Genomic DNA, 27783 nt, shown 5'->3' on the forward strand with positions numbered 1-27783 from the left:
AAGCTAAGTGTAACTTTCACTCATTTTGAAATATGCAATCGATCCTGCAACCTACGGTACTAATAACGCTACATCCTGATGATGAATTCAGTTAAACCTGCCTGACAGCCTTAGGGTGGTCTTCCCCCCAACTTTTTCCCTTCCTTCTCCCCTTTTTTATCTTGTTTTGGCTATGTTAAGTCTGCACTCTTTAGTACTGCTAACCTATGCTAAAGTGCTTGTGCTCTCTCTTCTAAACATGGCAATATTGGCTTATCCTCAATTGGCATATTTAATTTACTTATATGTCCCTAGGAAAGTGGCAATACATGTGCCCAGAGCCTGTATCTTAAATGATATTTGTAGACCTGCAGCACTAGTTGTGCCAACCACTTAATTAACCCTTTAAACATATCTCGGGCCTGCCATTGCAGAGCCTCTGTGTGCAGTTTAAACTGCCATTTCAAACTGCCAAATAAGCCTTTAGTCAGGCCGAAACCTTGTTTTTTAATACATATTAGTCACCCTTAGGGAAGGCCCTGGAGAGCAAAGAGGGCAGGGTGCTATATATTTTAAAAGTAGAACATGTCCTTTTAAGTTTTACATAGTGAACAACTCTCAGTTTCTTTTTCCACTACTGTAAAGCCTATCTCCCCCTTAGGATAACATTGGAGTGGCCTTATTGTATTTTTTTAATGTAATTGCCAGGTGGGAAGAGAAAACTCCTTCAAGTTTGGTGTCACAGGAATCACAATTTAAAATCCTATTTTAGGGCAAAGCTGAATTGCAATTCCGAGAATGGCACTTTTAGAAAGTTATCATTTTCTTGACGTGACCATTTGGTACCGGTAGTCTCACTCTAGTCACAAGACTCTGTACAGTTGAGTTGGACTTTGTATATTCCTCCTAGCCAGCCATACACAATGGGAGCTTAGGTGTGACTAGATGAGGGGGCATGGCCAAGATGTCAGCCATGGCAGATATCTTGCATTAGGCTCCGTCCGAGCCTGGTATGATGGTGAGGGATCCTTGGTCCCTGTGACCTCATTAACGATGCTAGGGGCCTCTGGTTGACCCCACAACCTCGCTTGGCTGTGCCAAGGTGCACAGCTTGTCAGTGGGCCTATTGCCGCTTCCTGTGCTGATTCCCCTGCAGAGCCGTGTTGGCGGACACTGCGTCACAGCCCCAATGACTATGTGGAGGCACTTCTCTCATCCTCCCAGGCCCTGCATCCTAAAGTGTAAGCTGAGCAGGGGGCATGGGGTTTCTTTGCCAGTGATTCCATTGCAGCCCAATGCAGGCTGTAAGTCTGTATCCTAGCAGGTGGCTGAAGCATGGCCGGAGATACTCCATGGTGTCGCAACAGCTGCAGCACCTTCACTGACTTCGAGGTGTTCCTGGTGGGGAGGAGGGGACCGGACAGTGTGCCCTAGCTCCCACTGCTCCTGTATCTTGCTGCAGACAGAGAAACAGCCCTGTAGGCTTGTGCTATCCAAGACCAATCACTCAGTTGAGTCTGTGCTGTGAGTGTGGGGGATGAAGTGTCCATTTGATGAACTGAGGCTGGACTAACACGGACACTCCCCCTATGCATTACTATCACTTCTCCTTTGTAGGGCCCTTTTCAAGGATGTGGTGTGCTGGAGATAGAGTGCCCTGTGATATGCCTTGACTTTACTAACTGAGCTCCCTGGTGCTTCAGATATGTGAGGGGTGCCCCTGCTGGCTACTTGACCTACCTATTCCTGCACTCACATTGACTCAGGTCCTCCTTTCAGACTTTTATGGGAACTGTGGAACACGTTGGCAAGACCCTTGTAGAGAATTAAACTAAAGGTGCTCTGGGGGGGGTTGCATCCCCCCTACCCTGGAGCGTTCCAGCTGTTGGTGATCGATCCTTGCACAGGTGGTTTCTTTGTCACAAGTGGTACATTGACCCCTCAGCCTGGTGGTCTGATGGATCAGACTGGGGACAAAGGTCCCTCTACTGGGTGCGAGACATCACTGTGGGACGCTGCACTCCACACTTCCTCACTTGCCGGTGGTCCCTCCCTGCAGTGGTACATACTGGATGACGCATCTTCGACATGGATGCACGCAATGCTCTATAAAAACAGAATTGAAGGTATTTTGGTTCAGCTGGCCTAACTGGGTCCCCGTACCCTACCCATGCACCATCATAGTTGGCCAGAACTTGTGACTTTTTGCCATTCTGGTGCAACCAGATTTCCACAGTTGGTGCTTTATGCCTTTTGCACTAGGTTTAGCTAAAACCATAAATTTCAATATCTGCAGTCCTAATATTTCGATTTTTGTCATTTTAGACTTGTTCTGTATTGAGGCCCTCTTGGACCTAAGTTGGTTCCACATTTTTAGCTTTGTCTTATATTGAATATTTTGCATGTTTTAGATGCACTGCCTTTTAGCATTGACATTTTACACGTTTTGCTTGCACAATATTATTCTAGAAATATATTGTACGAGTTGCTTGTTTTAGTTAGCTTTTTCTCAACATATAATCAGTAGGTTCTGTTCAAGGGAAATAACACAGTAGGCAATATCCTAGTGCTTGTGTTACCCGTTCGGAGACAACTTCTAATACTTAGAAATATATTTGCATCAGAGCTGTGTCCCTAACACAGTGTTGCTTTGAGTACGAACACGATGTACTGATCCGAAAGAGGCAGAGGGGCACTGTTGCCATGACCCTCCTGGGTCGAATGCTGTCTTCAACATGCAGCTCTGCTGGTGCAAATCTAACAGCTTCCCGAAAAGGATTGCCGTTCACACAACTGGCTGACTCCTGAGACTGCTTTCCAGGTATGAGGCTACGCCTAACCTCTTAGAACGGGGAAAAGGCAGAGGATAAACCCACTATGCTATCAGTATAGACTTAAGGTTTCGTAGGAACCTCTAGAAATCATTCACCTTGGTTGGTTTGTTCAGTCCCTTTACTATGTTCATAATGCTGGTTCCTTTACCTTCTTTCATCTGCCTAATTATCGCAGCTCATTCTCTCTATGCAAGACTATGATTGTTTCAATAAATGTATTGAAAACTATCTCATATCTCTCTTGTGTTTTCGCCTGGGCATGCATGAGTGATACAATGTAAGGGTAAGATCTGTTTCCAGGACTTCCTTCAGTGTCAGAGTGTCATGTTTAGGTTGCCAGAATCATCTCCCACCCCGGTAAGGTAAGGAGTGTAGGTGCGGCGCTGTGGGCTAGTCAGGAATTGGGCCCACAGCTCCTAATGGTGTGGACATACTAAGTCCCCATATTCTGAACTTCTGTTGTGCCAATACACAGTCCTATTATCTTAGTAGGAACAATATAACATATTAAATACAAATATGTTTAAAACTACTCTATTTTCTAACTCTGTGGTTGGCTCCTTTTGTGGTGTGCTTTCACTGTGTTACTGTATGAAATGTTGCACAAATACTTTACACTTTGTCTCTAAGTTAAGCCTGACTGCTCTGTTCCAAGCTAACAGGGGGATGAACACAGGTTAAATTCAGGTTTGCTTGTTCCTTACCCTGACAAGCATCGTGGTTGCTGCTTGACCAGTGTTCACACGCCAGTCAACCAACAACCCAATTGCCTACATTTGTTTTTATTTTTATTAGAAAGGTAATGCCTAACTTAGATGTGCTAAGTTAGCATGACTAGGGCAAATTCAGCTTCCACTGACACCCATTCCTGTTTGCAGAAAGAAATGTGCACTATAATTTAATGTGGGTGAGGCCTCTTACTGTGTATGTGTTCTGTGTGCTTTTCCATTTGCGAAAAAAACAATGAAATAGAAGTCTAGACCATGGTCTTGTTAATATTAAACTGTATTAATTTTTCTACTTCTTGAGGAAGCCATGTTCAGATTGTTCCTGCCTTTGTAACTTTTGATGTCCTTTGCTCAAGCTTTTCTTAGAGTTCATTCATTAGTTGAAAGTGTATTCTATTTTTATATACTATAAACGTCATGCAACTTTTTATTAATATGCAGAAGAAGTAGGCAGTCCTAGATGCATTTAATTTAAGGTATCTTATGTACTAGAGTACTCATTGGTTTGTGTCTAGGTGCACTGTTAGTCCAACCCTATCAGACCATTAAAAGTCACTACATGTGTGTAGCTTTTCTGTCTACACCCCTATTAAAGATGAGGTTTTTGAGATGTGTTCCAGAGTTTATTTGGCTTCTGAGATGATCTACTCTATGTAGGTCTGTTTACTTGCTTATATTTGGTTCTGGCTATTGGCTTGATTCAGTACCTGACCTTGTGTTAGTCCTCTTGCAGATTATGATTTTCCCTATTCAAGTCTAAGGAACTTTATTTTGGCTACCAGAGCCATAAAAACACATAGCAGCAATAAATACAAATAAATACACAAAGTAATAAATGTAACAATGCATATAATGATAAAATGGAATAAAAATAAAATACACTCACACAGTGTGAAGGGACAGTCTTGTTGGAACCATTAAGCAGATAAAAATTTCCCTCTAGCGATCCAGCTGGCTCTGAGGAACTTGGCAACGGCAATCACTAGCGTTGGCCTAGTGTCTGATCTGAGGATTCGCAGGGCTATTTCAGAGCTGCGGACTCCCAGCAGTCTGCATGCCGGGGCCAGCCATTTCCTGCGTGAGGCGGTGTACGCAGGACAGGCAAAAAGGACGTGAGGGAGGTTCTCAACGGGGGCTTTACAGGTTGGACAAGCGGCTGATTCTTTGTGTGACCAGCGGCTGGTGAAAAGTCTTAGTGGTAGCTTTCCAATGCAGAGCTGAAAGTACGGTTTCCTTTCCCTTGGGGCAGTGATTATGTCCCAAAAAGCCTCATACTTGCATGTCTCTTTTATGTTAACAAATTCACAAGATAATGTAGTGTGAAGTGCGGTCCCTAGATCTTCGTGATCTGCCATTTGCCAATATAGTTTCTTTAGTTTGCTTTTCGAGGGAAAGACGGAGGTGGTTGGTGAATTCCAGAGTTCACTGAGCCCGAGTGACCCCTTGATGTATCGTAGCCAGAGGATGCTGTGAAGGTGATCAGCTTTTAAAATAACCTGCAGGGCTTCAATAAAGGTTTCAAGCTCTGGGGTAGTCCAGAGACGCCGCCAGTACAGGAGAGGGCGTAGGTGGGTTTTATGACTGATGCGTTTTATTCCAAGATCCTTAAAAAGGGGGAACAGTGGAGTGCTTGGCGGAAGGGACAAAAGGTTTCTTAGGAAGTTGTTTTCAGCGATGGCTACATCTTGGATTTTAACGCAACCACATAAGTCAGCCCTGTAAAGTGCTGAGGTCACAGCCTGGGCTTTGTATATCTGTATTGCTGGGCGGATTGGTTTTGTATGCGAGAGGTGAACGTTTTTTAAGAGTACCCCTGTTGTTTGCTTTAGTTTTAAGGCTTGTTTTCCTATGTGTGATTTCCAAGACATGTTGTCAGTCAATGCTATACCCAGGTAGCTGAAAATGCCCTCCTTCTCAAGTGTGGTGCCCTCTAGTGCAAACTTCCTTCTAAAAGATCTATGGGGTTTGAGGGTCATTAGTTCTGTTTTAGAGGCATTGATTTCAAGTCCCCGCGTTGAGCAGAATTTCTCAAAGCACGTGAGGAGAGTATCATCTGCAAAGAGCATGACAGGGATTTTTTGTGTGCCAAGTGATGGTGCGTCAGCCTCCACTCTAAGCAGGTAGGGGATGATTTAATTGATATACAAAGAGAAGAGGGTCAGGGAAAGGACACACCCTTGCCGCACACCCCTTGATACATGGATTCTATCAGTTAGTTGCCCCTTATTGTCCTACCTGACTCATGCGTAGTTGCCCTTGTGGAGCCGTACCAATAGTGCTAGGATGTGCTCCGGGATTTCCATTCGGGAAAGAGTGTCCCATAGTTTGTTGCGGGGTACTAGGTCAAAAGCAGACTTTAGATCCACAAAAGCTACATAAAGACTCCCTTTACCAATGAGCACTGTTTTCCAGTATTAAAATAGGAACCTGAGGGCTTGGTCAGTGGTAGATATTGTTTTCCGGAAACCGGCTTGGAGGGGACTAATGATATCATGTTCAGTCATCCAGTCTTCGATCTTTCACAAGAGGCAGTGGCAGAAGACTTTTTGCACACAGTCAATTAGACTAATTGGTCTGTAGTTGCAGGGGAGTGATCTGTCGCCGTTTTTAAAGATCGGGACAACAATAGCCCCTTTCCAGGACTCAGGGATAGGCGCCCCAGATGCTATTGCGTTCACTATGATGGTGAGGTATCTTGACCGGGATGCTGGAACACCATCCGAGCTGGGGGCCCTGCCGTGTTTTATGGTGCATAAGGAATATGTTATGTCACTTTAAGAGAACAGCTGGGGCACTTCAGTGGTGGGTGCTGAAGAAGTGTTTAGGCAGGGGTCCATTTGAACAGGAGTGGGGCTATCATGGTCATGGGAGTACAGCCTACTAAAATGGTCTACCCAGTCTTTCGGGGCGATGTTGGTTGTAATGTTCAGTCCACTGCTTTCTGGGCCTCGCGATGCCAGGGACCAGAACTGACTACAGTTCCTCTCGGGCACAGCGTTGCTAAGTGCTGTCCACCACTTATCATCTTGGTCAAGCTTGGCTTTGCGTATGGCTGACTTGTAGGACTTTCTAGCTAAGCGGATGGCGTGGCATCCTTGGATTTAACAGCTTGGATTAAGTGCTTATTTAAGGACCGGCACATTTTATTGAACCAGCGGTGCCTACCTTTGGGTCTCTTGCCATCATGAGCTGTGGATACTGAGAAGTGGGCTGCGATGTCCCTGAAGCATGAGGTGTGAATTAAACTTATTTCCTTATAGGTGATTGCGGGACTTTCCTCTAGGTTCGTTAATGTAGTCTTTAGGGTGTTATTAGCTGCGTTGATGAGTTTGGGCCGAGCTGCAACCTTGTCCCACTTAAGGTGTCATTTGTCGTTAACCAGGCTAATACCCTCTGGTGCTGCTACTGAGGAGTTAATCGTGGGCGAGTGGTTGCCCAAAGCTAAGGTGCGGACAGAGAGAGGATTATGATCACTTTCAGTTCTTTCAATGATCGTCATGTCGATGACTAAGGGCCATAATCTTATGTCGAATAGACAGTAGTCGATTCTGCTGGTGTGGTTGGTTTTGTTGAATGTGTGATGGCCTTTGGTGTCTGATTTAGTTCTGCCATTTAATGCCCTGAGCCCAAATTCCATGGTCAGTGACTTAACTTGGACAGTGACCTGCGTTCATCTCTTGATGGGTGGAATGTACAGGGCGGGGATAGACCTAGCTCGATCCTCCTCGTCTGTGGACTTGAGATCATCCCAGTCTAGAGGTTCGAATGTGACATTAAGGTCACTTGCCACAATGGTTTTATGATGGCGGGGGCAGTTTTGAAAGAGGGCTGCCAGGACACAAAGGGTTTTGGAGACTTGACCCCCCCTGACCCCTCGAGTGTAGATATTGAAGATGTTCACAACAGTCAGGCCCGAATGATAGACGAAGACCTAACAGGTCGGGAGAATCGGTGGGTAGCTGTAATATATGACAGTTAAGTGATGTTCTGATCTAGATGGTCAAGCCCCCAGAAGGCCTGCCTCTAGTACTGGGCACGGCAAGAATGTGGAAGTTTGAGTAGCCTGTTCGAAAAAGTGGATCAGTTGACCAAGTCTCTTGGAGAAGACATGTATCATGTTCTTCAATAAAAGAGGTAAAAGATGGAAGAGGAAGAATAGATTTCAAACCTGCCACATTCCATGAGACAAGTCATACCCCAGTGAGTGGAGGAGCTATCCTGTCTAATTGCCTGGTATTTACATAATTAGCTTCCAGAGGATGGTTTGGCAGGTGAGGTTGAGTAGGAAGAAGTGGATCAATAACAATGTTGGTCAGTGAGACCTGAGGTGAGTGGTGATGTTCCTCTAATGGAGCTGGCCTGGCCCTGGTGAGGGAAGTGCTTGCAGGCTTAGCTATCAGTTCTTGATTTGATGGGCGATATTCCTGCAAGATGAGAGATGCAGTATTGTCATATTTGCACAGCAAGCCGTCAGAGGTCTGGGGGAATATGTCATGAGAGGGAGAATGAGTACTTGCACTGGCAGTGTTAAGGATTGCAGCAGGCCTGGAGGTGATTGATATATGTTGGTTGTGTGGTTTTTCAGCATAGATTTTAGATGAAGCTTTAAGTCAATCGTTCTCACCAAAGATACATTTTTTGCTGGGCAGTAGCTCGGACAATCCCCGTAGTGCACGGTTGGCCTATGGTATTTGAACTGGATGCGCGAGTGTGCTGGTGGGCTTGTTCTTGCATCTAGGGCCACTAAATTGTCCACCATGGTCCCGTCCTTGAGTGTCAGTTTTAAAATGTCAAAATGTGTTCTTGGGTCAGGCCATCTTGCTACATTAATTATGTCCTCGCGTATTACAGAGCGACAGCCTCTTACATGGCGAATCCAGTGAATTGCCTTGTTTTTAATAGAGTCTGGCCCTCCTTTTGTGTTGATGTATTTAACTTGGGAACGCTGACCATTAGAACTACATTTCCTGATTGAGACCAATCAGTGGCAGGCTGTACAGAATATTTTGGGGCAGTATTGCTCATGAGTTTGGGGATTTTGTGATGGTCGTCTAGTGTATTTCCTGCGCCTGAGCTGTTATGCAAAGGAGGCTGGTGGAAGTTCTGGGTCTTAACACCGGCTGGGAGGAGGACATCACAACTGGGTGCTGGAAAAATTGGCAGATTCTTCGCGGTGCCTGGTAGGGTTGGGCTTTGGGTAAAGTTCATGATGGCCGTGTCATCTGAAAGAGTTAACTGTTTTACTATTGCAATTAAGGAGTTAACCATGAGCTTAAGTTCTAGTACTTCCTTTTTTAATTCTTGAATGCATTGAATGTGCTGTGGGTTTATGTAAGTTGAGTGTGTGTTTGCGGCTGCTAGGCCGTCCACCCTGGTACCTGGGTCAATGTCATCATGTGATTCTAGGGCATTAATTAACGGGTTAAAGCGGTTGCTGCACTGGATTAAATCGTTAGGACCCAGTGGTAGCTCGTTCACTAGAGATGGAGCAGTGTGGGTGATAACATTCCTGCCCTCTCCCTGCCCTGTAGTGGCTGTGTCCTGTTGCCCACGTTTCACAAAAGTCTCAGCAATTTTCTTTGGGCCAGCTTTCCTTTTGGTTGGGGCGTGCTTCCCCCCGGTACTGTTGAGATTATTTCCCTGAGGAGTAGTTAAAACTCCCTTGCATTCACCCAAAAGAGAGTCAATTCTGTCCATAACGCAGTTACTAGCTGCATGCTTGTGCCTTTTCCGCTTAGTTTTTAGCATTGCCCCTGCCCCAGCCTCTATTGCTTTCCTTTTACCCATCTGGAACTGTTATTGGTGATAAAGTGTTCTATAGAGTATCAATATAACGATGCAGCCTATGGGATGGCACAGTATTGACAATAGCGCGCAGCGCTAAGATCATTGATGCCTGCTTGAATGGTCAATGTTAGGGGGGTGGCCCAGCCCGACCTCTTCTGGGCTCCGACGGGCATGGACGGGCCCGCCCGCGCTTCGCCGGGCGCAGCCCGCGCGCGTCCCTCGCAGCAAGGTGCCACCACGCGCTTTATAGCGCTCGTTAGTGTCAAGTGGGTGCAGGTGAAAATAACCGCCTCCTGGGGCCTCAAAGCAGCTTGGGATATGTAGTCCCTCTCAAGTCTTTAGCGCGTTATATTCTTGTCTTCCTTCTCTTCCATCTCGTCTGTGAATCCTTTGTTCCAACTTAAACAAGAATACGAGTACACAGGAAAAAGCATTTACATTGTTGCCTTTACTTCCACCCTGATATGAATGAACAATAGGGTAGGGGTGGAGACATCACATATTGAAGACAGCACAGCAAGGAAATGGAACGCATCAACAGACTTTTGATACATGCAAGAGTAATAATAATGAGAACACCAGGAACCTGCCTCTTGCAGAACGCTACCATGTGTAAACAGCGCTCCTTGGTACTCCACAGCACACCTCTGCACTCCTTGGTACACCACGGCACTCCTTGGCACTCCTCTGCTCCCTTCGATTCCCGACAGGTTTTTAGGGGGTCACCGTTTTAAACGGGGGCGGCAGCCCCAGGTTCTCTTGTGTTTTTAGGGCTTTCCGCGGCCCCTGGAGACTCGGGCAGCTCTTCCTTTCAGAACAGAGGTGGGAGGGCAGCGTTGACAAGTAGCATTTCTGTCCGTGCCCATTTAGGGGGGTTAGAAGTATCCCCCCCAAAAGCACGTCAGAGGGGTGCGATTCCAGATAGTTAATATTGTAATTGTTTTTTCATTCTGACAGTGAGACTGAATTAAAGATCACCGAGGCCTGTGGAAGGTAGTAGTCTTCAGAGTTTCCCAATAACCCGTCCTTATTTTCACTCCATGATAGAAGTGTTCACCTTTTTTTCTCTGCATAGCTCGTCAATCTGCATCATACACCTCCCTATTTAAATTGAGCTGATCCTTATTGACTAACTAACCATGTTTTCCCTTCTGTAATGATCTTTAATTTTTAATAAACCTATAGGGTTTAACCTGGATTCCTGTTACATGTAAGTTTATTTTGTTGACGTGGACTAAGTCTTATGAAGACTCGAATAGTCCCTATCTTATGCATCAAAGCTCCTAATTATTTAAAGTGTCAACAGTAGTTCCTAAAAAAATTATCTGATTCAAAAATAGGATAATATAGCATTATAGACCACCGCAGCAGGCTTTACCAGCCATTAAAGGCTTGATCCAGGGCCAAAGGCCCGAGCTGAAGGCGAGAGTCTTTAACAAGTGAGCAGGACTTTAATGCCAGTATGCCAGTTACGGAGGGCTATACGGCTATTAGAACATTCAGCCACTAGAGGGCAGAATGCTCTAATAATTAACACAAAGTCCTCATGGAGCCCAATGGGGTTTTGAGAAATCCCCTTGGGCTCTGTGAGGCCTTTGTTCACAGCAGCAGCTGTGAACACAAGTATGGAATGTTGGCGCTGGGCTTCTACCAGTCATTAGAAGCCCGGAGCACTCCATTGTTTTCAGTGGAGCTCCCAACATTCCAGTGTTCTAATTCTGGTTAGTGCATGTTTGCCTATTGAAGAAATCTACTTTATACATAATTGCAAGTGAAACACCTATGGCTAGGTGTGTCTTTTTACCCTGAAACAGCAGTTCATAGCATCCAGTAAGTTGGATATACTGACTAATAGTTTGTTTACCTTTTTAGACATTTGGTGGTAAAAACTTGAAGCAAATAGGAGTCATCCTGCAACAGTCACTGCTCATGTTAATTCTCATTTGCTTCCCCTGTTGGGCTATCTTCGTCAACACAGAGAAACTACTGCTGTTAATCAGGCAAGATCCCAAAGTGTCCAGGTAAGAATTATGATTTTTCATTTGTTTTGTATTAAAACTCTATCCCAGATGATGATGCCTGTGATGTAACGGCATACATTACAGAAATGCTAAGGTGGAGAATGCAGCATAATAGGTGTTATAGAGATATGCATACTTGCCAAGAGTAGAGTGGGCAGAAATCGCGGATTTGCCCTTCACGGAATACCACAGGGTTACATAAAAATTCTGTGAGATTCTGCGGATTTCCGCAAGTGGGCAGAATTTGGGCACATTGCGCTGCTAGCGATGTTTTTTTAGCAGCAGGAGCTTGTGCCGCAGCACAAGAGGCATCATTTGGTGGGCCAGAGGGCACTGCTTCTTTCTGCTGCTTGAGTAGATTTTTTACTCAAGCAGCAGCTTTCTCAGTGTGAATGGTTGCAACCTGCTGCGACTGACCTTTCGTAGTTGGACTCTTTCTCTAGAGAAGACTGCTGGCTTAGGGATGAAAGCACGTTTGTTTATAGGTGACTAGGCCAATCCTATAACAAGTCTCAACTACCGGCCCAACCCTCCTGGCTCACAAGAAGTACCTCAACAAAAACCTAAACAGTAAAATGTGATTTCGGGCAGCCTTTATGCATGGATTCAACAAGACTGCAATCTACTGTAAAATGTATGAGCTGCAATGATTAGGACAATGAACAATGCAAGAAACAGAATGGAAAAGATGAGTCGTCAATAAAAAGAACCCCACCATCTTGTAATAACTTGGAATGTAAAATATCTCTAAAGCCCTAGCATGGGGAACCTAATCTAACCTAAAGAGAGCTTGATGTGATAAACCTAACCTGCCAGTGCTATCTCCATGGGAAGAACTCCCCAACTCTTGCTGCCCTGGAATGAGGGCTCGAGATCAGACTCCATGGGGGCATGAAGGCTGGGTCTGCATCAAGCCAACATGTAGCATAGATAGCTTTGATGGCATCTGGTAGGAATCCCTCTGATAACCTTGTGTGCATGAAATGTATTTATACAGATCTTGTAGGGGCCCTGACCCAGGTATGTTCCCAAATAATAGATAAGAAGGCATGCTTGAGGTGGCAATTATATAAACAATTCTCTCCAAAAGTACATTGTGATCCTGTCACACGTAAGTGGGAAAAGGATATGATGTGAATACCTACTTATATCACTGATAGTGAGGTCTTCACAGAGTGGCACTCTGTGAAAACCTCACTATAATGTGAAAATATATTTTGATAATGTGAAATCAAAATATCTTCCTAACTATAAACATAGCAGCACACTTGGTAGAAATAATTAAATTAATGTGCTAAAACAGAGCAGGCCAAGTAGGTTAAAAGTCACTAGGTGACGGGGCACAGGCCTGCAATCCAGAAGGCTGAGCGAACTCCTAAGTCCCATAAAAACTAAATAGGACCCACGACAGACCACACTGAGAAATCTCGCCGGGAGGCATTCTAGCACCTGATAATCACACTAGGTAATGCAAATTCTCACTCGTGTCACCCACTTAATGTTGGCAAGCTGCACGTGAGAAGAAACTCTGCCACCTGGCGGTTGGCTGCATTTTGCAGCAACTTCACTCTCCAAGCACAACGTGGAGTGGGGAAAAACTCAGCGCATTCCACCAGTGGAGCAGAATTTTTGAAGTCCATATATTCTGGTGCAAGTTAGTATATATATTTCAGGAGCCAAATAATTTAAAGACAATTAAAGACAGTGTGAAAGTGAAGCAGAATGTCTCTGGCAAGCAGTTTAGGTCATGCAATGATGGGCTTTAGGTGCTTAAAGTGACACTCATGAAAGCTAGGAGTGCTCAACTTGTAAAACGTTATCCTCTATTATTTATATAAATTATTTTCTGAATTGATTGATATAAATCTTTTTTGCTTACAGTTTCACAACACCTTTTCAATAAATATTTTCTCAACTCCTTGTATATATTAGATTAAATTAGATGCTGAAATTTCTTTCTAATGCAATTACGCAATGTACCTTCCTCATTTTGTCTGGGTTTCTGGTCTGTATGGTTGCAGTTGAATTTCCAGATGCTTTTCAATGGATGCGGATCAGCCTCAATGAGTCATCACTCTCCACCTCTTTGAATGGAACCTGTGCACTCTCTTGTCAATGCAATCCCTCTGAAAGTGTAGTGTTTCTTTCCTGAGGGCATATACATCCATTTCCTTTTAGTGAGTCATTCTATTGAACTCTGCTGCCTCTCACTTTTCATATTTTGTTTCATTGTCATGTCAGCATCTTATCTTTGAGCCAATCAGCCTCTCTCTCTCTCTACCTGGGTGCCATTGGTTAGCCTGCACCTATTTCGTGTAGTCCACGTGGACCTGCAGCAAAATAGACCATGTCGGCAGGCGCATTGTTGCTGCAGCAGAAGCTGTTTAAAACCTGTCTCACCCAGAACATCAGGTATCAGGCGCGATACACAGCGGATCCATTCCATGGGGAAGATAATGGCAGAGTCATCTGGAGTTTGTGAGATTTCAGACACACGTGGTGCAAGAATGAAAAATTGCAATAGGAGAAGATGAAGTTATGTGTCTACACAAGAAATAGAAGCTGCATCTGGATCAAAAACTGCATTTGGTTGCAGGACCAGTGACTGAGGTTAAGGATGGACCAGTGAAGGCAGTGATGGTGTCCTTCAAAGCTAAGTTAATAACATCTGTGATGTCTGTTCAAGAAATGCCACTAGGCAAAAAGACTACAATGCAGATAGTGTCTGCGGTGCAGGCATAATAGGTGGCTGCACAGAAAGATCTATCACAAGCTTTAAATTTACGTCTGGCGCTATCATTTCTTCTACTTTTGCTGGCACCAACTGTGCAGGAGTAAAAGAGTCATGGGAAGACATACAGAACATGCCTTCACCTGTCTGATCCTTATTTAACCTGATGTCTTGTCATCCACCCCATAAACTTTTTGCCATCTCTTCCCTCCTCCACTTAAAAACAGTATTTAGCACCCTATCAACCTCACACAGCACACAAGGCATTACCCTCAACTCCCCCTCCCAAAACAAAGAGTAAACACCAGATTCAGAATCCATTGTTAACTCAACTGCTCTCAACGAGAGCCATACATAGTAAACACATCACAATGTCTAAACTTTAGAGTTCTATGCACCTTGGGACGTATCACTCAGAACATAAATGCTATGTACAATGGGCAGTCTCAGAATTTTGTTAATAGGGTCATCGACTAATTGTCTAGGTAGGACACTGAAAGATACTTTGGAACATCCTTAATAGAGGATTGTAGGGTTTTCGCACAACGGGAGCACTACCCATGCCCCATGCTGATGCAGTGTTCTAAATTCGCAAAAAGAATTCCATTAGCCCCAGGAGTGGTTCACTCTGTCACATACTACATCTGTTCTCTTGCTGTACATTATTGTTAGATGCTGGTCAATATATTCACAATTCATTCGTTGGCCTTCGGTTTACTCGCATTTTGATTATGTTAGCTCTCATATACTTTCACAGTCAGTACTGGTACTGTAAAAATAGGAAGGAAGCCTTGCTGTTTCAGCAATCCATGCTGAGATTTTTCAAGAGCTAAACCTTTGTATTGATTTGTATGTATCTATATACCAACAAGAGTGACAGAAATGCACGAAGTCCAGCATCCTTTAGCCATTTTACACATTCACAAGTTCCTTCTAATCAGACACCTTAATATTTATGGTAGTTTTCTACAGCGCGGACAAGGATTCCAGCTTTCTTTTTTAGTTGTCCTTCCTTTCCTGGTTGGGTTTGCAGCCTATACAGATCTGAAAGCAGCCTGCTAGCATGCAGGCTTCTAGGACAGAAGGCGGGATTGCCAAGATGGCCACTGGCCCAGCAATGTGCTGTTACAAGCTGTTCAGTCTATGTATCTTTCAATTGAAATAATGTTGAAAAAAACACGTCAATGCCCGCATGTGCCACTTCTTTACACAGTATGAATTATGGTATATGTTTTATTATTAATTTATACTTTGAGATGAGATTTAGACTTCACAAACCATCACCATTTGGCGGACCTGGTAAAGGATGCTAACTTTTATTGAAAACTGTGGATGCATTTCATGTCCTGGATTCTGTGGGCTTGGTTCCAAGTGGCCTATTAAATTGAAATCGCAGCACAAACACCTGTTTGCACAGGAATCACAATTACCAGTGGTGCAAAGGTTATCACATCCAGTTATTACCAGGTGTAAAAAAGATTAACTCCTTCATGAAATTGCAGCAGGTCAAATCTGCCGGAATTTAACAAGGGTAAAATACTTGCCATTGTTAAATATAATACTTATTGTATGCAATAAATTTCAAACACCTAATTTTTTATTACAATCGTTAGCAGGCCCATGTCCAGTGCAGCTGGTGACATTTCAAAGTGGTGGCGCGTAAAAGTTGTGGACAGGTTTTAAGTAGTGAAAGAGCAAAGTGAGGGAGCTTGACTGACTAAATGGAAGGTTAGGGGGGACTCCTTTGGAGAAACTTTTAAAAAAGAGGGTCTAATGGCGTATTTTAAAGCTAATTTTAATAAAGAATTGAAATATCCCGTCTGCACCGAACGGATCCTCTCAGTCATGCAATGAGGGATGCACTGCATGGACCTGTGAGGTGCCAACTCAACTCCCAAGCAGCAGGCGCGGTGCTGCACAAAATGAAAAAACATAGTTTTGCCCATTAGACTGCCTACAAGTAAAGGTCAGCGACCACTACATAGTTGGATTATGTCAGGTAAACAAGAGTAGGTCAATTTGTGTCCCCCCCTTGGTTTCACATGAGGGAACTGCTGTGGAAATGAGTCACTGACTCCACATAAAAGAGTCGCGAACACACAAATGCCTCCACACATGGAAACGTGATCACAGATAGGCATAAACACACGCATGACTGTGAACTCACAAACACACAGAAGCAGATACGCAAAGGCTTACTTTGATCTTGCTTAGCGATCGTGTCAGCTGAAAATGTGGAAAAGGCTCCCCTATATTAAACATTATATGCATATATAAGTGATTCATAAAAAAGACCAAGATAGTCCAACGCTTAGAAGCACTGCACAACACTTGGGATCTTTTGAGCCTCTGCCTCCGGTTTAAACAATTGCCTATATATGTGATGGACCGTGAACTTACTAATCGATGCCCAGAGTTCAAAGGTCAATGTACCCCCTTTTCACCCTTCAGAGGGCACAGACATCTTCGTACCTGCATACTAGACGTCGAGAGCAGGGCCAGAGAGAGAGGGGTCCTCCACGTGTTGGCATGTTCCTGGCGGTGTAATCAGGACACTACTACTCTCTACTCCTGGCCAGGTAAAATTAAGCCTGAACTCCCTAGCTAATATAAGCACTGCTCTTATGCTGTGTATCTGCTGTGTATAATACTAAACAGAATGAGAGTAGTGCTAAAATTGGCTGGGGCATGCAAGCATAATGCTCTACTGAAGACCAATGGGGCTGTACCTTTGCAGCTCCATGGTATCCTTCAAAGTGGAAGCCTGAACTGCGCACGTCAGGCTGGCCAGAGCAAAAATACGTCCAAACTGACATGCGCAGCTCAGTTTCATCCTCAGCTGCTCGCCCCACCCCGGGCGAGCTCCATAGCCCCGCCCCATAAGGAAATGGAAAGAATGGGTTTACGGGGATAATTTAAATCCTCAAAATTAGCCTAGGAGGTAGTGGCTTGCAGGAGAAGGGGGTCAACATTCTTAGGCCCCTGTGAATGAACCACCGCTGGCTACGTTGTCTGTCTCACACCAGAAACAAAAAGGGGGTTTAGAATTCAGATAACATTTTCTCAAGTTTGCTTGTGAAGTCAAATTGATGTAACCAGTTAAACTGGGCCTATTTTTCAATGCATGAATAATGTCAACATTGCATAAAGTTCACCTTCATGAGTTTTGCAACACATGAATTACTTTCAAAGCTGAGAAACTGAAAACTCTGCATTACCCTACCAAGAACATCAGTTCTTCCAAAATGTTCTCTTTAATATAAGTTAAGTAATGCTTTTTTATTTTATATTGCAGGTTAGCAGATGACTATGTACTAATTTCTATTCCAGTGCTGCTGGTAAGTTTGTCTTAAAAATAATGTTTTCTGTTTATTGAAATATTAGAGTTTAGAGTTCAATTAGACTTAGGTGAAGCAAGTACTAGAAAGTATGCTAATTAATTGATTATTCAACTGAGATGGCATGTTGTGGAAAATGACGGTGGACTGGATGCACCCCGAGTAATTACCAGTGGCTGAGAGTAATTTAAGTATTCCTTTCATCACTTTTTTGTATACTTCAGTGCAGCGCCTTAAGTGCAAAGGGTATGCCCAGTTGTGGGTTCTGTGCTTACCATGCCACTGTAGCCAAGCTGGACCTGACTGACAAGTCCCAATTAGGGTGAAAGAGATCTTTGGTTACTTGTGTTCCAGTTCAGGGAGTACCTGACCTGGCAGTTCAAGCTGGTCTGTTCCTATTGGAGCAGGGTCAAGACTGATTTACAAATGATTCGGTTCAAAATGAGGTGGCATGGTGTGCAAAATACCGGTGGACTGGGATGCACCCGTAATTAAATACCAGTGGCTAAGATCAAAATTCCATCCATTACTTGTTTTCAAACTTCAGTCATCTCATTGAAGCTGCCCAGAGCACGGTGGAGCAACCTTATTGTAGTATATTTTGTACCTACTTCAAGATCTTTGTGTTATCACCCACCCACAACCCAATGACTTGAGGTTAAAGACCTCACTCACCAGTGGTGATTGATGTCTTTAAATTGTTCTAATTGGGTACATGGCCTAGTGGGCAAAAGGAAAAGGAGTGGATATGACTCTCCTAAACTCAGCTCTGCACTCGAGTCCAGTAGCATGAAATACCGCCCATCAACCACTTATGCCGTCAAGGAAATGCAGGCTCTGTACGTGAATACTTGTTGCCTCAAATTGCACGCCCCTTGACAAGTAAAGGCACAGCCAGAAGACAGGCATCAGCCAGGGAGCTGAATAACCGCTATCTTAAATGCATAGTGCCTGAAGGAGAGATTAATGTGAGGAAGATCTCTACTTGCACCCTTTAGTTTTTTAATGTCTGGGTGGTGATTGTACTTGCAAAAAAGTCTCCCTTTGTATCTTCACATTTCAGGCCATTACACATTTCATATTGAGTGCACCACTTGGTGGCAGCTTTGGGGCACCGTCCCTGGTATAAGTGGCATTCCAGCTGTACGAATTGCTTCTTTTCAATGAACCAGTCAAACAGTTTATGCTAATGAGTTTTGGCCTTCCTGGGGATCTGAAAGTGGTATTAGTGGCCAGGACTACATAGTGATAAATAGATATTAGATATTAAGGTTCTGGCTTCCAATAAATTGCATTTGCAACACGTCAGGTGTCCTCCAGAGAGTACATGTATTTTGAAGTGCACCTTGTGCTTCAATGCAATCCTAATATTGTTTTCAGTGGATCTTGGTGAATAAGGTGATTGCACAATACACTATAATAATGGGGTCATCCTTCGGGCTGTTACGCAGTTGGGAGACTTGGAGAAGAGTGGTCTGCTTAATATCAGAAGCAAGAGCCATTCAAGGGCAGGCAGACATTGTATATGGGCTGATCATCCAACCAAAAGCAACTCAATGCAAGTCTTGTGGATCACAACTGAGGATATTGAAAGAACAAAGACAGATGGACTGCATCAAGAGAAGATAAATAGCAGATTCTGGGTGAACGAAGTTCAGAATCTGACAACCAAGCCCCTGGTCTGTATATGAAGCTAACATACATGGGGCCTGATTTACAAAGGAAACTAGACTTTTAAGTAAGTTAACTACTTTTGGCTTATCTTAGAGTGTAAGTTACTACTAAAAGAACAGTAATAAGCCCAGTCCCACACATTGCTGGCCACTGATACTGCAACACTTTCTCATATAAAATAGTGTAGGTAGGGAATTAAAATGAAACCCCATAGAAAATAATGTTAAATTAATGGAAGAATATCTTGTATTAACAATATTTACATTGATTTTAAATAATTTTATACATCACCTGTAATAATTATTACTGTATATTAAAATATCTTTTCTTCCACAAACTTCATTTGCTGAGTGTAAGCTTCCATAGGCATCTTTCAAAAATGAACCAAAATCCAAAACGCCCCAATCTCCAACACCCTGTAAAAAAGTAATTCTTGTTATGAGATCCTTAGATGCTTTCCAATTGTAAGTGCCCATCCCACTATGCTTTACATCAGTAGCAATGGGGGGTATATATCATATAAAAGAAGGTGAGATGTCAAGGGGCAAAAAAAAGTACGATTTTGTTTTTTAAAGATAGGAAGTAAATCACAGAGGCAACCAAGATTGATTAATGGTGCTACACTTTCCCATTCAAACATGAGAACCTACTTGGCCTGAATGTGCCTATGACAGGTAAATGTAGTGTAATTCCCTTTTAATGAAAACCTCAAAATTTAAAACCTTCCCATCACTACATCAGACTTTTCAATACTATGCAAGTAATCTATGGAGCTCTCTCTCATTCCACATAAAAACTCAAACCTTTGTTTTTCAGAAAGCCACTAAAGGCTCACCTTTTCTGTCTCTCTTTCAACTAAAATGAGCCTTAAAATCGTTTGTTGATGTTTCTCTGCTACGTGGGCAACCTTTCTTGTTCAATTGGTTTTATGTACTGATTATTCTCTATGAAGAGCATTATTATCATTGGGGCAGATGTGCTGTGGAAACCTGTGCTGATAAAGAGATGCAAAAAGCAGTAGGATATATTTCATAAATATTTTGGAAGGATGCTGGCAAACCTCTTGCGGAACCACAAATGTTGCCTTTCCTAGGAGAAAAGAGCTAGCTAAACTTTCAGCAAAAACCCTGGTTTTAAAGTCTTAACTCAACAGAAAAGCAAAATTACATATGAACTATTCCCAATGCATTTCTCCGTGACTGTAACAGAGATGCACCTGTGATCCAGCCCTGTTTCCGAATATGGGGCTCAAGGAATCTTTTCATAAGTTCTGTGGGGTGAGAAGACACATTAAAATTCCTCTTTACAAATTAGAGTGCAACCTGTCAGCCACACGTTGAATCCCTGAGACCAAATTAAAGTGTAAAGGGCTTTATTACAGACTCAAATTCAGGCTAACATAAATAAGTCTCAAAACCATAATATAAATATACAAAATCACCAAAGGAGAATTAAAGCATCCCGCAACATTAAATGTACTCAGCATGTGCAGAACCAATATTCCAATAGCGATAATGCAGAAAATCAGAAAAAAGTGTATGATGCTTTAAATCGAAAGTCAAGTTCTCCTGCCTAACCATTAAATCTAGATTCCTAACTATTCTAATAACTCTGAAATCCAGAGAAAAAGGTCAGCACAGCAGAATGTCTGTGGAAGTTTCTGCCAAGGGCTTGAAGCCACTTAGAAAAATAAAGTTTGAGGTCTGATTTAGGAGTTTGTTAAATTAATCACTAGGCCTTAGTCTAGCAAGGGTCTGGGCCTAGCTGCCTGGTCTCGTATTAAACTGTGTTTTTCCTAACGTGCAATGTGCTGTTTTTTTGAAGGACACAAAACAGTACTTTTCCAGGAGCTAGATGTGTGTAGCCATAGTAAATTCTTTCTCATGGGACCCGACTTGCTCAAGGAGACATTCTTGCTGAATGCAACAGTGTAATTCGAAACAGGTGTAAGGATGCCTGGAGTTGGAGAAAACAATAGAGCTACTGACTGGAGCGTAAAGTGTAACTTTTCTTACCTGACATTCCAACCAATGAAGATGTCAATAACATGGTCCAATCAACGATATGAAAACCGTGGTTTATGGAAAAATCTAGTGAAATCCATGGATAGTTATTGGACAGAGATAACGATGCACAAATTATTATCCAATGAGGAATTAGGAGCAAATTAGGCAGTATTGATTTAACTGCATGACCCGAGGAGAAAACAGCCATTATTGGACATTCCACTCCAAGCCAACTTTTGCCACTCTACTGAGGCGTTTTAGCCATTCTTTTGAGACTTTGCCGTTATTCTTCCTGATACTTTAAACCATACTTTATTCGTTCTTACCTGATACTTACTTCTCCTCCACATGAGGGAAGAGCCTTATTCCTTAGCTATTCCATACTGATACTTTGCCCTGTCCTATCTTTGCTGATGGTGAATCGACTGATGTCCTGAGGACGAAGACTGACGCTGTTTGCCGATTCGTTGGAGGGGTAACTATCTGATGAAAATTGTAATTGTCTGTTTGCCTTTCTCTCTAGGTACCAACTGCGCTTTTGATAGAGGGCATAGTTGATGTTTTTCCAAATTTGTGTTTGCTAACTTGTTTTGCATGAAGCCCAACATGCTAATGCTAATTCGAGGTTAGGCAATGCTCACTAATATCTGACAAAAAGGGACAAATGACGGAGATCTTGCTTTGTTGAATTATGTACTACTGAGACTTCGCTTAGCTGCTCCTTATTAATGACGTGTTAATGCTGGATGAATATTCTCCATGTATTGATAAATTGTGTTCTAATTACAAATCTGAAGAGTTACTAATGAGATGAATTGCTAATGAGATTAACGGAAATGACTTTAGATTTAACTAATAGGGAAATAAATATCCTAACACTTAACTAAATTGGTGTGGTTATTCATGACTAAAAGGTCATGGTGTGTTCACTTTATTGATTCCTATTAAATGTTATTGATTAACTTGTTGATTAGTTACTGTGAATATTGATTGGGTTATTGATCTATTGATTTGTGATGTTAAAGCGACATTTCGTACTGGGAATTCCCCGAACGTGGTCCAAAGGTTCATCGACCTAGGCGTGTCCCCTTGTAAGTTTACTTATCAAGGTTCTGATGCGCTATCAGTTTTTGGTAGCAGAGGTAAATGGTTTGGCCCTTTGGGGCCCCAGTGCGAAAGATCACGGTTTGATAACAGTTTTGGTGAGAAATGATGTGCCCCTGAGTCCAAATGACTTTCCTGGAATCTCGGAGCTTGCTGAAGGGAGTTTGAGTGTGTTTTCGGTGTTCTAGTGATAGAGTGAGTGAAGTAGGATTTGCGCTTGCACAGCTTATGCATACCGCAGGTGAATTGTGAAGTCTGTGAGGATTTTAGGCCAAATACTGATGTTTTAGTAGGAGTGTGCGTACTCCGCAGTATGAGAGTAGGGAAGTCGACGAACTTCATGTGAGTGTGGCACTTTGTGCTCAAAATTGTCCACGTGGTTGTTCATGATGTACGGACCCTGTGTGGTCTAAGACTCCGGAGTATATTGATGAGTTTATGAGACACTTGGTTTATGGTGTAATTTGCACGGTTTAATAGGTTGATGGTGAAATCGACGAGTCGAGTTTGAATCAAAGTGAGTGAATGAAAACTTCGATGGAGATTTGGTGAGTTCTAAAGTGCACTAGAACAACCCGTTGACAAGTCGAGAGCATCATTTGCGCGTCAAATTTTGCTTGCGAGTGCGGGATCTGAGAAGGAGAGAGTAGCGGCCGAGGATAAGCGAAATCTCTGTAAAGTTCTGAAGTGATTGTGTTGCCCTTTCCTGTAGTAAACCGGCAAATTTGAGTTTTAGTGCTCGCAATATACTGCATTCGTTTTGTATGAATCGAGAGTGAGGAAGACAAGCCGCAAGACTTTGTCAGCCACAGTGTGTGTGAGTGTGACGTAATTGGAGCCGCGCTGGGATAGGTCGTTTAGTGAGAAGGGTCGCGCACGGATTGGCAGCCGTCCGTGAGAGGCAATTGGTTGAGAAGGTAGGCGAAGAGAGTCTGGGAATTAAAGTCACTTCCTGATTCGATTGTAAACTAAATAAAAGACGCAAAAATGAAATTTTTCAATGCTTTAAAGAGCGCTTTGAGAGGAGATGTATATATTACTGCGAGTGTAGGGGAGGTTACACCGCCAGAAGATAAACCTGCTTATGTCGTAATGGAGGAAAGAGGTGTCGCGCCATGTCTTTGGCTAAAGCAATGGTGCAAAGTGACAGAGAAAGAAGGGTGTTTGGCATTTCCGGAACACGGAACGTTCAACATAAGGATTTTGGAAAATTTGTGGAGGGTGCTAAATGAGCTGAAGCTACCTCCTAGGCCAGCACAGTTTGAGGCGTTAGCAATTTGAGAACTGATCTTAATACGAGAACAGCAACAGAAATTTTAGAGGAGAATGAGGAAAGCAGAAAAGACACTAGTGGAGGCTAGGTGGGATAGTCCACAGAGAGTTTGGAGGAGAGAAACAATAGACAGAGTCAGGATGTTTCCAGCAATAGCTCAAGAAGGTGAAGACAAAGGGGGGAAAGCCACTTGTAAGACTGACAAAAGTCCTTCTAAAGGCAAAGAGGCTAGGAAGCCCTGGTCAGAGATAGATGACTCAGACAATGATGAGTTCCTTAATCAGTTACTGAATGACCAACCACCGCCATATGCAATAGGTGACAATAGACCAAGTGCTAGCACATGTCCTGCAGGTTCGACCCAAGAGTAGGTGACAACGAATCCAATACAGGTTAGTCCTGTCTCCACACCAGTTCTGATGCAGAGTAGTATTAGTGTGTCCACTGCTCCAGGTCTGCAATCACAGCTGCAGCCACTGCAGGTTCAGAGGCTTTACCCTGATGTCCCAAACTTAGAGACTACCGCAAATCTGATGGTGCCAACAGAGCCGGCATATTCAAGACCAAAGCTGATTCAGGCTGATCCAACTCCACCTTTACTGCCCCAGGTACAGCAACAGATGATTCTGACACAGGACCGCAGTCAACCATGGCACCAATAATGAATCAGAACATGGGAGTTAATACTCCACAGATTTTAGGAAACAAACAGTCGCTTGACGCCGTATCCTTGCCCATTACAGTTGGTCCACCAGTACCATTGTATGTGCAGGCGAAACCTAGTGTGTAGGATCAAAGGATGATGACCCAAGAGATGACAAGAGGAGGGTTCGTAGGGAGCTCTCAAGGGATGACTCCAATGGAGCCGACATTCGAAGGAGCTAGGTGCGATTGGGGCTCCTCCAGAAGCAATGAGACATACAGGTTTAAGACTGTTGACTCCGCAGATCTCGAGTGTGAATATACCGCAGACACCATTGGCATAGGCTGGGAATATCTCCTTACAAGGGTTAACAGCACAACAGTTGAACAACTGGTTAGACAAGCTTAATACTCCACAGACTACTCCTGCAGCAGCAGGGAGAACGGAAGGAGATGGTTACCTGAATTTTGTAAGGTTGGGCATGGAGGCAAATGAACTCATTGAAGGGAGCATGGGAGTGAACAGGTTAGAGTCATACACGGAAGAAGAATTGAGATACTTGTGTCCAAAGATAACCAAAGAAGTGAGCAGAGTACACCAGAGGTTAGCAAATTTGGCAGCCAAATATGGAATAGACTTAGAAAATACCAAACATCTGAAGAGGAGTTAGAGGTTAGACTTTGAGCCTAAGGATTTTGAACACATGCGGTCTACTGGGATGAAGGCACACCTTAAAGAGATACTGCAGAGTGCACAAGTTTGGGGAGCCTTAGAGAAGTGGGAAGGCAGATGGATGAAGATAAGAGATAAGAGGAAAAGTGATTGCTTAGAGCAGCCAGCAAAATCCTTATTGGATACCGGTACGGTAAAGATGTTACCAATGAGAGAGACTGCTGGAGGGGTTCTTGTCCATGTGCCATGGACCAGAGGTGATATTCTGTCATTTACGAATGACTTTCCCAGGCTGAGGGAGAAGGCAATAGAGTGGTATCAGCAGACGGACAGGTTTGTGAAGCTTGCGAAATGTCTCTGGGAAGACCTGAATACTCTCGTTGAGATCATAGTTCCAGCTGATTTGTGGCTTGAGTGCAAGAGAAGTGCGGATTGGTCAACCGCAGAACCGGCAAGGGATAGAGTCATAGGAGCACGTCTCCTGAGGTGATAAAGTACTACTATAAGGTGATTGAATTCCTGAAACAGAGAGTTTCGCTGAAGAATATTGATTGGCAAAAGATTGATCGGACGGCTCAGGAAGCCAAGGAGTTGATACATGCCTACTATGAGAGATTGTTGAAGGCATTCAAGCACTACAGTAGTACAGAGGTTGTTGAGGCGAAGGACATGAATCACCTTGTGTTTAGATTTGTCGAAGGGTTGAGACCTGAGATTAGTCAGATGATTAAGAGTCACTTGATTTGTTGGCAAGCAAATCCGATTGACGAGGTGTTGCAGTATGCGAAGTACTGTAGTGACAAAATTGAGTTGCAGCAGAGAAAGTTGAAGGAGAAAGCGATGGTGATGCAAATTAAGGTAGCACAGTTTGGGATGCAGGGAAGTTGTCTACAGCAGATGGTGCAACAGCCGCCAGGAAACGGGATGTTTCAGGCACAAGTGAAAGGCAGAGGTCGAGGAGGTTTTGTGAACAGAAGTCCAGATCTGAACACTAGTAGTTCAAAACGATGTACAGGGAATGAAGAAGATGTTACCTTGACATGCTTGCGGGGTCATTGGACATTGGAAGCGGGAGTGTCCGATGATGGTGCAGGAGGGTGTTGTTCAACAAAGCAATGATGTCAGTTCATTCCAAAATGTGAGAGGACCGAGATTGAGAGGTACAAATCCGAACTTTCAGAATAATATGAATCAGATGCAAGGTTTTCAACCCATGCAGCAAATGCAGATGCCACGTATACAGCTGATGCAGTTACAGCAAATGCAACAGCAGGTTCTCGTAGTACCTAGACAGCAAATGCAAGTGCCTTTAGTGCCAATGGAACAGCAACAGGTGATGCTTCCTCAACAGGTCACAGGTCAAAGTATGAGTCAAAATAACACAGTGCAACAGTTCCCATTGCGTGGTGAGAATGGAATAAACGATGAATGGTTGGATGAGAGTTCAGATAGTGAGGAGTGTAGGCTTGCAGCGTCCTTAGAGGTAGACCAGAAATGGCCCTATGTTCAGGGGAAAGTAATGGGTCACAAGGTTTCATTCTTGGTTGACACAGGAGCTACACGTTTTACAGTCAGAAGTGCAGAGGTTCCGAAACTGCCCCTTTCAGGACATACAGTTAAGGTAGTGGGAGTGGCAAACCAACTCCTGATGAACCCAATCACAGATCTAGTTCAGGTTGAGCTTGGCACTTTTCAGGGATTGCACAGGTTTGTGGTTTGCGATTCGAGTCCAGTGTCCCTACTGGGAAGAGACTTACTATGCAAGACAAGGTGTTTTATCACCTGTTCAAATGAGTGAATTGAGGTTCAGACAAACAGTGATGATGAGGAAGAAGAGGAGCAGGTTTCAGAGCCTGAAACGGAGACCACAGACGAGGAATATCCTCTGATTAACTTCTACCCGATGTTCACAGTGGCTGATCTCCCAGAAGACTTGCAGGGAACAGTCCAAGAGAAAGTGTGGGACTTGACGGGGAAAGAAGTAGGACTGATAAAAGGAGTAGAACCAGTTAAAGTCAGTGTGAAGCCAAATGCTGTGTTTCCCCAGGTACCGCAGTACCATATGGCGCAAGATGTCCTTATAAAGGTTGCGCAATTAATTGCAGACTTTGTGAAACAGGGAGTTTTGAAAGACGTGATGAGCAGTCTGTGTAATTCACCAATAATGTGACTGAGAAAGCCTTGTGGGAAAGTTCGGATTGTCCAAGATTTGAGAAAGATCAATGACATAGTGGTGAAATGCTGCCCAGTGGTGCCAAATCTAGCTGTGATCATGTTCCAGGTTCCATGTGATGCAGAGTGGTTCACAGTAATTGATTTGTTCCAAGCTTTCTTTTCTGTGCCTCTTCATGAGGACAGTCAATTTCTCTTCAGTTTCAAATTCCTGGACAAAGTTTACAATTGGTGTTGAATTCCTCAAGGGTTTTCGGAATCACCTTCCATATTCAATCAAATACTGAAGAAGGACTTGGAGTCATTGGAATTCCCTTTTCAATTGACTCTAGTGCAGTACATTGATGATCTGTTAATCGCATCCAACACGAGGGATGAGTGCAAGTATGATTCGATTTCCTTACTGAACCACCTGAGAAAGAACGGACACAAGGTGTCCCCAAAGAAATTGCAATATTGCCAGAAAGAGGTGAAGTACTTGGGTCATCAAATTGAGAAAGGGTCGAGGAAGTTATCCAGGGAAAGAGTAACTGCACTGTTACAGATGAATCCCCCAACGACGCGGAGAGATGTTAGGATGTTTCTGGGAATGGTGGGTTACAGTTGTCAGTGGATCCCGAATTTCTCAGTCATCTCCCAGCCATTGGTGAGACTGACAGTCAAGGAAGGGCCAAATGTCATAGTGTTGAAAGAGAAGGAAATGAAGGCGTTTACTGAGTTAAGGGAGAGCATGTGCAGGGCTCCAGCTTTAGGTATGCCTGATTACACAAAGCCTTTTGTACTGTTTTGTCATGAACGTGATGCATGTTCTTTGTCTGTCC

General features: G+C 43.6%; 1 protein-coding gene across 2 annotated transcripts in view; it reads left to right on the top strand.

Moving 5' to 3' along the window:
• The window catches only part of LOC138285875 (multidrug and toxin extrusion protein 2-like), a 724302-nt gene that overhangs the window by 441334 nt on the left and 255185 nt on the right, over window positions 1-27783 (top strand). For both annotated transcript variants that reach the window (XM_069226367.1, XM_069226366.1), the window contains exons 4-5: window positions 11201-11349; window positions 17376-17418. In XM_069226367.1, coding sequence (XP_069082468.1) covers window positions 11201-11349; window positions 17376-17418 — 192 coding nt within the window. The remainder of the gene's footprint in view (window positions 1-11200; window positions 11350-17375; window positions 17419-27783) is intronic.

This window comes from Pleurodeles waltl, chromosome 3_1 (genome assembly GCF_031143425.1).
Source record: "Pleurodeles waltl isolate 20211129_DDA chromosome 3_1, aPleWal1.hap1.20221129, whole genome shotgun sequence".
In the NCBI taxonomy this organism is placed as follows: Eukaryota; Metazoa; Chordata; class Amphibia; order Caudata; family Salamandridae; genus Pleurodeles; species Pleurodeles waltl.